The 13,577-nt window shown below is 37.3% G+C and overlaps 1 protein-coding gene across 2 annotated transcripts in view; it reads left to right on the top strand.

Moving 5' to 3' along the window:
- Positions 1-12,457, top strand: part of LOC133607068 (cell adhesion molecule DSCAML1-like) — a 135,135-nt gene extending 122,678 nt beyond the window's left edge. For both annotated transcript variants that reach the window (XM_061961527.2, XM_072913815.1), the window contains 5 exons: positions 2,032-2,150; positions 4,209-4,361; positions 4,463-4,663; positions 4,886-5,197; positions 7,500-12,457. In XM_061961527.2, the coding sequence (XP_061817511.2) occupies positions 2,032-2,150; positions 4,209-4,361; positions 4,463-4,663; positions 4,886-5,197; positions 7,500-7,927 (1,213 nt within the window). In that variant the 3' untranslated portion in view covers positions 7,928-12,457. The remainder of the gene's footprint in view (positions 1-2,031; positions 2,151-4,208; positions 4,362-4,462; positions 4,664-4,885; positions 5,198-7,499) is intronic.
- Positions 12,458-13,577: the final 1,120 nt, after the last annotated feature.

Here is a 13,577-nt window from a genome sequence, read left to right as displayed (position 1 = left end):
TTCTTTCATAATTTCATAGCTGCTGGATAACTTAAGGGCCAGATTAAAACAAATTAAATTTATATGTTTTGGGGTAATTTAATATTTTTTAATGACGTTTGTTTTTTCACATAGGAAATATATTACTAACATATATCCTATATGATAAAAGCGTCTTGAAGTATGCATTTTTTGCATCTTGAGGACAGTATAGCAGCCTCCCTCCCATGAACCTTCAGCGTTAAAAAAAAAAGGGAAAAAAAGTTGTGTAAATGTAGATGCACTGCACGACTGCTTCTAAAATGCCCATAAAAAGTGGTGCATGCCTGCTGCATGTTTGAAATCATAGCTAAACCCACAGGAAGGAGCATGATAACATGAATGTGCAGTAAATGAGTGTCATGGTGATACCCCGTTTAGTACCGGTACACGCAAAAATCTCATTTAAATAAGGCGGTCTGAACCACTTTTTAATTGCACACCCAGTGTTAGTAGATCACATGCAACACACCCACTGAGAGTACACACTATTTAATAGATTGCACGCGCTGTTTAGCATGAGGTATTTGGATCTTAGTTAATGAGGCACCAAATGTGCTAAAGTCTTACAGATGATTATTTTTACAATACAGGTGCAGTGAGGTGTAAGGAAAACATTAATTTCTTAGTCACATATTTTGAATTTCTCATTACAACATGTCTGAAAAGGAGTGTGAATAAAACACAGCGTATTTCAACCTACCCCTTTCCCATTCCACAGTATTTCCTACACATGTATTTGTTTCTCTCCTGTGCACTATTTGTAACACAAACAAACTGAATAAATACATAATCAATACAGTTCTCATGTGTGAATAATGTCATACATGAGAACTGTATTGATTCTCATGTCTTTCCAAAATTTGGAACAGCCTGTCGTAGGTCTTCAGGGCTGCTGAGAATGTTACAATTTTTAAAAACAAGATCAAGACCTACCTTTTTAACTTGCCGTTTAATACATTTTCTTATTCATCTCATAATTGCATTATATTATTAACCCCTTGTTTATCTAGTATTTATTAGCTTTTATATACGACATCAATTGATTTAATTGTATCTAGTTTTTACTTACATATTTATGCAATATTGATACATTTTACAAATGACATATTTTATTCATTTTATCTTATCCTCTTATACTTGAGTTATTTCCAGCGTTTCCTCAGCAGGAGCCTTCTGCACTGGGAGCTTTGATGTGCCGTGGCTGCTGTGGCTCTGGCTCATGGGTTCCTCGCTCTGTGCCCTAGGTCAGAGTCATTGCGGTTGTGGCCCGTCATCATGCAGCTCCTGGTGCACTCGGCTGTGTTTTCTCACCTGGTTCCTCCTTGCTCAGCCAGATATGTTCTCACGTGACTTTTATTATGTGTGTATGTGGGTCGTGGAGGGAAATGGGGTTTGGGGGAGGACTGTTTGAGACTGGAATTATTTGGTTTTTAAATGTTTTTGAATGTATAGCACTTTGTGCTACATTTTATATGTATGAACATTGCTATATAAATAAAATTTGATTGATTTATTGATTGATATTTAAATAAATATGCACGGTGAAGAAAATGTAATTTAAATTGAAAATTATATTTTAGCAAAATACAAAGAATTGCAAACCGACTTAACACCATTGGCTATCACATCATTCTAATAAAATATATTGGTTAATGTTCTCAAACCCGCAGGTGTGAGGCATGAAAAGAGTGTTTATGTCCATTTTGTGTTGGGCTTTTTAAAAATCCGTTATGTTTCATTTCACAAACATTTGCATGCAGCAGACAAATTGTCCAGTCTCATGTTGATAGTGTTGAAAACATTTGTCTAAGGTAGACCTATTCAAGATTTTTTTAAATTCTGTCAGCGATTATTCGTAATTAATTACAAGTTAACAGCGGACAAAGCTATTAATTGCGATTAAATATCTTCATTTTTTGACAGCCCCAATTTTTAAGAATATTACTTTCTACATTGAAGAAGCATGTAAAAATATATAGATTGATAAACTGCTTGTGTTTGTGTGCGCAGCAAGAACAATCGCAGCATCGACACCCCTGTGAAAGGTCCTCCTCAGGGTCCGAGGCTACACATCGACATCCCTCGAGTTCAGCTGCTAATTGAAGACAAGGAAGGCATCAAACAGATCGGTGCGTACTTGACACAAAGGCGATCATCCATTGTCATCATTAGAATTCTACACAATGTCATGGGCACACAGGAAGATGGGTACCACCCTGGAAACAATGGACGGGCTTGAGAAAATATAGTAATAAATAATTGTTACCCTGTTTACGACGACGCCGTCGGACTGCCTAACTAACATGAACATAAGCTGTTTTCGACATAATGGACATTGAAACTAGCCATTGCTTGCACAACTACTTGTGACTTTGACAAGAGACTTAAGAAAAACGGCCTCTTGGTGGCATTGTTTTTCTCCATTTGTGCTTATTTTTATTCCTATTCATTTGTTTTGATATGAGATTGTCTACTCTAAAACAGAGGTGTCAAACTCGGTTTCTTTAGAGGCCACATTGCAGTTATGACTGCCCTCAGAAGACCACATGTAATAGTGACGAATTTATGAGTATAAATGCGTTAGAATTTGCCTCATAATATTGTTACACAATTGCCTATGCATTTATTATTATATATATAATATATATAATTCTGCAGATTTTGCAGTACAAAACTAGCAACTCAGCCGCCAGAATTTTACGGTTTTACATTTTCCAGCATACTGCTTTAAATGGAAAAATTGTACCATGGTCTTCCATCCATCCATTTTCTACCGCTTGTATCATGTTCTTTTCCCGTAAAATTCTAGCGACTGAGCTGCAGTTTTTTATTTTTTACCATAAAATCTACAGTTGATTTTTTTACTGTGTATTACTTTAAATGGAAAGACAGTACAACAGTGTTTTATGGTAAAATTCTGGCGACTGACCTGCCAGTTTTTTACAGTGAAATCATAATCTCATACTGTACGATTTCACAGATAACTTGCTTTAAAATCATAAGTCAAGCAAATATTTAAGTGTTTCTTTTTATTTTAACAACAATGTTTAGAATGTATGATAACATAATTGTTGCTTTAATAAATAATTTTAACGTTTAAAAGATATGCAATATATATTTTTTTCTGTCAAAATGGAGAGAAAAAAAAGTACATAATTGGTTCTTGAACAGGGTTCGTGAATCAAAAGGATTGTATAGTGAAGCAAGTTTCTCCATAAGAAACAATGTAAATATGAAAAATGGGTTTCAGCTTTGACAAAAGTCCCTATTTTAGTTAAGGTTTGTACACTTTGAACACAATATAAAATGAGTATTAGGGCTGGAGGATTTTTGAAAAAATAATAATCACGATTATTTTGATTGATATTGTAATCACGATTAATAACACGATTATTCATTAATTTGAAAACATCAGTATTTATTGTACCGCCAAAACTGAACTTTAAATATAGTTTTAAAAATCGGATATGAATTAGTAACTAATAAACCAAAACAAGTAAAATAATAGTGATAAAAATAAATTCAAAAAACAATAGCAATAAAAAAACATTAAAATTCAGTTTTTCCATTTTAATTGTTTTTATTTCCATTTTTTACCTTTTACATTTATTTTACCACCATATACTGTGTGCTTTTTGTCTCATACAAAATTTAATAAAATCCTCACATTTATTGCTGCAATACATAAAATACATACAATTTCCACGCTTTTACGGGTCATATAAAATTATGTGGTGGGCAAGATCTGGCTCCCTGGGCCTTTAGTTTGACACCTGTGCTCTTACAGAACTGCTGCAGTAATTGTGTTGTATGTCTTGACTGCAACATCCATAAATCACTAGTACATGCACAAAACCTTTAAGTGGGTAACAATCGTTAAAAAAAAAATGTAAATGAGTTATTTTTGTTAGTTGCTGTGGTAAAATCCAGGTTAATACTGCAGTGCTTTTTTTTTGGAGCTTAATTTTCACTGAACATGCTGTGTAAAAAGACAATAGTTATGGTGCTGTTGTTAATAATAAATGTAGCGTATAGGAAACAAGATGTATGTCAAAATGGACTTGATAGGTCTGTTTTTTGTAATAAGAACACAATGACTTTGATGGTTTGGTCCTTAAGCAGGGTCTGTTGTACAAGCCTCTACATGACTCTAACCATCACATGTTGTCATGGTCTGTCTGTAACAGGAGAAGACAAGGCAGCAGTGCCAGTGACAGACACAGAGTTCAGCCAATCAGTGAATCCACAGAACTTCTGCACAGGCGTGTCTCTTCATCATCAAGCCCTAATCCAGAATTCCGGACCTTTGATTGACATGTCGGACATCCGTCCTGGCACAAGTAAGTTATGATGGTGTCCCGCGCATTCTTCAAAAGATACACGCTAAAAAATAAAAAACACATACCTAGCTGTTCTCTGAGCTTCCGGACTTTTTCCCCAGACCCTGTGTCCAGGAAGAGCATCAAGTCAGCACACAGCTCCAGAAACCGATACTCAAGTCAGTGGACCCTGAGCCGGCCCAGTCAGAGCCAGTCCACAGCCTCCGCACGAACTCTGACCTCAGACTGGCGGACTATGGGCTCTCACGGCATCACTGCCACTGAGAGCGACAGCTACAGCGCCAGCCTCTCCCAAGACACAGGTGAAGAACATGCAAGGCCGCCTTAAAGCACTGGCTTACCTGGGCTGAAGCCCAGGGGCCCCACCAATCAGGGGGCTTAAGTTTTATGGGGGCCCCCAAAACCCTCAGCCCTAGTGCTCCCCCTTAGGTTAAGTTGTCCCTGGGCCCATGGACACACTTTGAACGCAACTCGGCGCACAAGTTTCATCACTTGACGTGATACACTTTTTTGTGTGTTGACAGATAAGGGTCGCAACAGCATGGTGTCTACAGAGAGCGCCTCATCCACTTACGAGGAGCTGGCGAGGGCGTACGAGCACGCCAAGCTGGAGGAGCACCTGCAGCACGCCAAGTTTACCATCACAGAGTGTTTCATCTCTGACAGCTCCTCCGACCAAATGACCACAGGCACCAACGACCCGGCGGACAGCATGACCTCCCTCAGCACGCCGTCTGAGCCTGGCATATGCCGCTTCACAGCTTCACCGCCTAAACCGCAGGACTACGACCGCGGTAAAAACGTGGCTGTGCCTATTCCTCACCGCGCAAACAAAAGTAAGTAACATGCTTAGACCTGCACTTCCTGCTTGTTGACCTACTAGGATAAGCCGTCGTTTTGCTCATTGACGACGAAAGACAGTAGATCCCCGCTATTCACTGGGGTTACATTCTGAGACCAACCGCAAACAGCAAATAATTACAAGTTATTTGTGTCACTGTAATCAAGCCTAGATTATGCTGTTGTATCAAGGCACCACCATTAACACGCCGGGGTCACCTCCACTTCCCATCAAAACCCACCTCCTTGCTTGACTTTCTTCCCTGGAACCCAATCCACATTTGCAATAATGGTCTATGGAAGTATTATTGTAGCAAAACTATTTGCAAATGCGTATCTCAATCCTTGCATCTGTAATCTGATTCACATGTCCGTGTACTAACGTGTGTGTCTGCATCTCAATTTGTGTGTGTATAATCAGATCCACGTGTGCGCATTTTTAATTTGTATTTCCATTTGTGCATATAAAAATAATATATATATATATATATATATATGTATATATACATTTGTATATATATATATATATATATATATATATATATATATATATATATATATATATATATATGTACTGTATATATATATATATATATATATATATATATATATATATATATATATATATATATATATATGTCTTAATAAGGTTATCCAAAAAATAGTGCTCGATACCGTAGTAGAGCGCAATATATGTATGTGTGGGGAAAAAAAATCACAAGACTATTTCATCTCTACAGGCCTGTTTCATGAGGGGGGTACCCTCAATCGTCAGGAGCCCTCATGAAACAGGCCTGTAGAGATGAAATAGTCTTGTGATTTTTTTTCCCCACACATACATATATATATATATATATATATATATATATATATATATATATATATATATATATATATATATATATATATATATATATATATATGTATATATATATATGTCTGTCTGATAGGGGTGTACAAATTAATCCGTACAATCAGATATATGATTTTAACTTTAGAGATATGAATACATCGTTTGGCGAGCATCTGGATCGATCTATATGTACTATGGATCCAGTTGGAAAGTCATGAATTGGTTGATTATACATCGGATACAAAATATGGCCCCTCTAATCTTTCAAGATTTATGTGATGACGTAATTCGAGAGTTCGACACAATGTAAGCCATTCAGAAGCAACCTAAGGCGGGCCTTTGCGTCTTTATTTTCACACACACTTCAGCCCAGTCTTTTCAACTTGGTGACTTTCTGTAAAACACTCTCTCCACATGTATCCATGTTTGGTGCATTTTAGCTGCTTGATATTTTTGATTGATTACAAAACTTTAAGAAGGTCGTCACGGAAGTAAACAAATCAAACTTTTACATCCTCTTAATATCAATGATATTATTTATATATCCATTTTATTAAATATATATTTATAACATTAATTTTATATATATATATATATATATATATATATATATATATATATATATATATATATATATATATATATATATATATATATATATGTGTGTGTGTGTATATATATACATATACCGTACATATATATATATATATATATATATATATATATATATATATATATATATATATATATATATATATATATATATATATATATATATATATATATATGTATATATATATATATATATGTATATATATATATATTACATACTGCAGTCGCCTGTCGGCCCTCGGATAAATTATTCAGCCCAATGCGGCCCCCAAGTCAAAAAGTTTAGACAGCCCTGATATAGTCTATACACTACTGCTAATGTCTTGGAGTTGCAACTGCATACAAAGTCTACTATATAATACTTGCAAATGAGACACAGAGGTGTAAGAAAACAACACCTGGACAGCATAACTCAGTGTTAAATGTTAAATAAAAAATAGCTGTCTTATAAACAATTGACATTTATTAAGACATTTGAGCACACACAAAAATACCAAAAATTGGTAATGTTGAGTATCGATTCCCTGGTAACAGGATTTGCGTATCGATTCTAATGTGAAAGGATAGATAACGGTGCACAATAATGCATCACATCTCTGGAACTGTCTGGCGAGCTAATCGGAAAGGCATGAATGACGGGTTGCAGACCCCTGGTTTAGACCCTGAATATAAGTCAACCAGCCTTGTTTAGAAATGCAAAAAAATATCTTGTCAATACAGTAGCAACTTTATAATTGTGTGGTTTTGCATTTGACACTTTGTAGACGAGTTTAGGTAGAAATCTGCACCCCAAAAACATGTCAGTTTTTCAACTCCACTTGTGCTCTCCTCAGGTGAATTCTGCAACCTACCCCTTTACATGAAGACAGACCCATTCTTCCGCAAGCAGGGCGAGTTGCACGATCCGTGCCCGGCCGTGCCGCCGCGGGAAGCCTCCATCCGCAGCCTGGCGCAGCGTGCGTATCACACGCAGGGCCGCCACAAGACTCTAGACTCTGCCAAGCAGCAGGCCCTGACGATGGGCCACTCTGGACTGGGCAGCTTGGGCGCCGGCTCGGGCACAGCCACCTTGCCCCAGAGGACTCTCACTATGCCCGGCTCCAACGCGGCGGCGACCGCCTCCACGTCCAGCACGAGCAGCAACAGCGGCAACAAGATGGGCGGCTCCAGAGACTCGCTGCTGGAGAGCAGCTCCTCCGCTCTGGGCCGGCTGCAGAAACAGAGCGTGGGCGCTTACTCCAAGTCGTACACGCTGGTCTAGTACAGTCAGTGCCATCCTTGCCACTTTGGTACCCTCAAAGGGCACCTTTTGTACCCAGCTGAAGGTGAGCTGCCCGCTGCCCTCTCCATAGGTGTCCTCCACCACAGAGACCCAGCTAACTTTTGCTTTTTAATCCTCACACGGGACTCTTAAAGAACTACTAACTCCAACTAACAGTTCCAGCCGGCTGGTGCTCAGCTCCGCCCAGAGCAATTTATTGATCATACGTGCGGAGCAAAAAGCTCTATGAGGTCTACAGATGCCCTCACCTCTCATATGCACACACTGTCCTTCATACAGTAGGAAAGGGATTCATATGACTTCACTCGTCGCGGTTTACCTGACACATGAAACGTGACAAATTTGGGGGTGCACTACTCACTTTAGCCGCCAGATGGCAGTAAAGTGTTCAATCCCTTAAAATGTGTTTTGTGGCAATTCCAACTTTGACCACAGCATCAGTTGCTATGTAGAGTGGCGCTTTCCATCATTTTCAGCACACTGCATTGTAAAATTATTAACCCCCGCCCTCCCTCTTCCTCTCACATGAGATCCACTCAGGAATGGGGCCATATGAATCCCTTCCCTACTTTAGTTTGAGTATTACTGACAATTTAGAGGGCTTCAGTTCTTTATTCTTATTGTATCTTTTACCCTATGTGTGTCTCCCTAATCACGTTTGGCAAACTTCCTCAAAAAAATATATAAGAAATTAAAGCATCTGCAATTTCCCACCCCCGCCCCAGCCCCCACATTGCAAATAGCTATTATAAAGAATGCACATTTATATTTCTATGTAGGTTTATTGACTTCTAATTATGACAAAGCATAAATGCTACGTGTCGTATTTAAAGAAATTTAATGACAAATTTAAGAAGAACGAGACAATCGCTCAATCAATACAAAATAAAGACATTTAATAGAAGAAAGTGTGGATGCTTGGGATGACTAAGAAGTGTTAAAGTAAGCTAGATATTCTTAAAATATATTGAGTGAATGGTACCTCCGTCCTTTGAGTGCATTTCATGAATAAATCAAATATTTACCCAGTGGTTATCTAATTGTGCAAAGTGGCCACACCCACAAGCTGATTTGTAGCCGCTGATTCATCGTCATGACGACCAAAAGCTCCCAGGAATGATGAGAATGAGACGAAACATTTTAATGTCAGGGATTTAAGTTGTGAAAGTGATCAATTAATATGTTTGTCGTGTCCTGTCTGAAGTACTGTAAATGTCCCTCTGATATGTGCACTCACTACTGGGATGTCTCTCTCAAGCGTCTCTGTTCTAGCGTTTTGTGCTTTATATTTATTTGTTATATTGTTTATGGGAGGGTGTTTGTCTGTTTTTCATTGCATTTTTTTTATTGGAAGCGTAGGTTGTAGACTAAAGTCAAGTATGTGGCCTGTGGCTTCAACCAGTTCAGCCAAACCAAATCAGGGACTTGTAGCTCTTTTGGTGACACAAACTAATATTATATTATGTATATATACATACTGGAGTGGGAATGTAAAAGTGACACATTCAGGCTCCTGTGCTCATACCCCCCGCCCTCCTTAAGTTACAAATATCCTTAGCCCAAACATACTACAAGCAGAATGGCTACCTTTGTCAGTGTTGTTTATAGATCAAGTCTTGTACATAAAACAGTTTTTGTATGAAGAGCTATTTTCGTCAGAATGCTTCAAGGGACACATCGCATTGAATCCCCCAAGAAATCGGTATCAACAATACAATATTTGACTTCTGAATGGGCAAAACACATTTATCTCCCTTTATTTTGATACTAATGTGTTGATTTTTTTTTACATTATTTTCTGAAGATCTCTTTGATGTTGTCATTTGTCCCATTAATTTGAATTTTTATTTTTGTCGATCCTCTAAAAAGTCATTGCATGCTTGCTAAAAGGGAAAAACATTTGAAGGAAAAATATGTATGAAAATCCAAAACCTACAAAAAAAAAAAAAAAAAAAAAAAAAAACGCCGAGGGTATCCCAAACATTTGTTTGAGTTGCTTGTTATAGAAATTGCTTGTGTTCAAAAATACATTTTCTATGAAAAGAAAGCAAAAACTAAAAAAATCATTCTAACACCTTGTGCAATAAAGCTATCTTTCATACGTCATGGTTTCTCTGTGTTTCACACACACGTCATCAAGGCTTTAATTATATATAAATACAGGAAATAAAACAAAATGCATGCAATTGATGGATTTCACAACTGTTGAGTAAATGTTATGTAATAGTTTATGATAAGCATTTTTTTTTTCAAATTTCATTTTTTACAGGGGAGGAAGTTGTCCACCCACACTTCATGTCTCCCTACAAGAGTGCACCCTTTTTAATTTTCCTGAGGGAACTCTCCTGAAGGAATCAATAAAGTACTATCTATCTATCTAAATCTTTATTGGTGCACAATTGGACCAGCGTTTGTAGATGATTCCCCTCTTTGCACAATCACTTGCAAAAATTGCTTAATGTACAATAATTTGACTCCTTGAACTCATTATATGAGCAAATACGCACTGTATGGAGGGCTAAATGGGACACAATTAAACAAGTACATATCTAAATTAAGTAACACAATTCATCAACATTAAAAATTGGCATTGAATCATTTTTATTTGAATTAAATACATATATGTGTCAATTTATCAAATGTAAAATTGCATTTAATATTTTAATCAATTAGATATTGATTTCATTATTTCATGATGTATTTAATTATTTCATGTTGTATTTAATTATATTGATAATTAATTACTTATTTAATTATTATTTAAAGATGTATTCATTTATTTAATGTAGCCCTCCATAGCCCATAGCACAGGGCAGATTTTTATTTAGTGTCTCATTGTGCCTCTTCACAGCCAAGTGGGGGCGCCAGAAGCAGCTTTTTATCCAGCAGTGCTGTTATTTTTTTAATTTAAAATTAAAACTGCACTAGAAGCAGCTATTCAATGCATGGTCTGGGTCTGTGGAATTTTTTTTACTGTAATATATGGCCTAAGTTCCGAAAAATCGGGTATGTTTGGTAATTTCCTCAAAATATGATATTATCTTCCGGTACGATCATTTGTCATTCCCCATCTGGCAACGCTAAACCCACTCCATGTTACCTTACCTGCTAAAACGCACACAAATAGAAACTCTGGTAAATACCAAAAAAATCCAGGTACAGTGAACGCACCACTCAAAATGAGCCAAGCTAGCAAACAGCCGGTTAATTAACTGGGTCGGTTATTTATTTATTTGTTTTACTTCTCACAAAGACAATGTTGGTCATGCTAATTGAAAACGAGACAACAAGAAAAAGTAAAGACCATATCGCCACAGCGATAAAGCAAAACAACGCGGTAAGCTAACGTTAGCATGTTTTTTTTAAATCTCTCGCCCTTTCTTGCACTGACTTACAAAGTTCTTCTCGACCATTGAGTAAACAGCAATGTTTGACGTCATCTTTATAGTACAGTAAAGAAATGCTAAGGCACAAGTGTCATAAAAGACAGCCAAGTAGTGTGGTAGTAATGGAAAAGGGAAGGATGATGTCATTATTGAACACTGTAAGTGTGATAGAACTACTGTCAGTACACAATCAGTCCTCTCTGTATTTGTCTTCTTGGGTTTTACAAAACTCTTAAAAAGTCTTAAATATATAGTTTTGATTGTTGTTAAGTAGCTAAATAGCTTGACGCAGCCTTGTTGGGGTTGTTTTGGCATGTATATTCATACATATGACTACACAGTAACCTGGCCTGATGATGTGTTTACTGCTCAATTTGTGTTAAGTTGCAATTAATTCTACATCCATTTGTGCTTAAAAGTAGTCTTTTAAAGTCCCAAACACCACCTCTCAATACCAGTGGTGGGCCATGCGTTTCTCCCGCGACCCCGAAGGGAATAAGCGGTAGAAAATGGATGGATGGATGGATGCAGGGCCGGCCCGTGGCATAGGCCGTATAGGCAAATGCTAAGGGCGCCGTCCATCAGGGAGCGCCACGCCAGTGCCACAAATGTTGGAGAAAAAAACCCAAAAAGTTGGTACTATTATTTCTAAATACAAAAAATAATCCCACGTTAATTAAAATGCAAAGTAAAGCCTATATAATAGAAATATTATTTGTTACAACATTACGCCCCCCCCCCGGACGGTGCGCTCCCTCCCTTCCCGTATCATGACTCTTTTTGGACGTCACCACATCAAAAAATCAACACAAGATGTCAAAACGGCCAAAACTGTCAGGTGCCCAGGGAAGAAAAAAGAGAAAAGAAGAGCAGGAGAAACGAGAAAAAGACAGAGGTAGCAGGTAGGTAACGTTAGCCTACATGAAATTATTTGTCTGTTACAGAATGTGATAGTAACCTGGCTTTTTAGCATTAAGCTAATGTTACATGATTCGGCAATTGCTAATCAATAAATAGCTAGTTCTGTTTTAACGTCGGGTTAATATTGTGGAGGGGGCTAAATTGTTATGGAAAATAATAATGTAACGTTAGGTAATTACAGTACTCCCACCTTACATTCCTCAGGGACATTTGTATTAGATCTTTTAAGCAGGTGTTTTTTGTTTACATTGTTATTGCCTTCTGGTTAGCTAATGTTTGCCCTGCAGGTAATAGTCACTTTTCCACCCCTTTATATATTAGGTATAGTTGTAAGCCTAGTTGTTAAAGTGCACATCATTAATGTTAATTAAGCAATATGTATGTAAAAAATATTGTATTTCATATATTAATTTTTTATTTTTTGCATTCATTTATTTATTCATATTTTTTTTTATCTTGTTAACTATTCTGATTGTTAATTTGCTTTCTTTAAGTAAAAAAAAGGTCAAAGACAAAGCTATTCGGTTTCTTGTGAGTATATACACTTCACTGCCGATGTGGGGGGGCGCCACCTAAAATCTTGCCAAGGGCGCCAGATTGGTTAGGGCCGGTCCTGGATGGATGGATGGATGGATGGGTTTTCAGTGATGTCCGACTTCAATGATTACCTCTCAAAATACCATAATTGATGTCACCACATGACCATTGCTGGAGAAATACTATACAGAAACACATTCACGCACTACTAGGTATTATACAAAACAGGTTATTTTCTGGCGCATTTAAAAATCAATAGACCTGCATCAGCAACTAAAACATATCTTATGTGGTACTGTCAAAATTGAAAATTGCAAAAAACATTTTAAACGTGAAAAAATAAAGAAATAAAATATCTGAACTCACATTTCATCGACAGCTGAGCTAGCTTCCGGGGTTGGCCGAGATGATCTCACAAGATGTAGTTTCTCTTTAGATATCCTTCTTGAAAATGGCCTTGCAAATGTATGTGTTGTCTTGTCTAATCATAAAAGATGCAGACGAGGCGTGTTGGCTGAGTTCTTAAAGTTTACTCCACAGCGTGCTCATCAAAAACATCCTGCTGCCGCCATGTCTACATTTAACCTAAACGGGGCTAAAGCGCATGCTCTTCACTACTGTGGCATGCTGGGTAATGGAGTTCTTATGTTACCTGGCTCATAACATCACAATATATATCTGCCTTAGGCCATCTAGAAGGCCTTACTGACAACAACTCGTGATCTGACTGGCGATCGCAACTGTCTATCACTGTATGTCCCCGTTCACTTACAGTGCATAGACGC

The sequence above is a fragment of the Nerophis lumbriciformis genome, linkage group LG09 (assembly GCF_033978685.3).
Source record: "Nerophis lumbriciformis linkage group LG09, RoL_Nlum_v2.1, whole genome shotgun sequence".
Taxonomy (NCBI): Eukaryota; Metazoa; Chordata; class Actinopteri; order Syngnathiformes; family Syngnathidae; genus Nerophis; species Nerophis lumbriciformis.
Note: the sequence above shows the minus strand (reverse complement) of the source record. Positions and strands in the feature narration are given on the sequence as shown.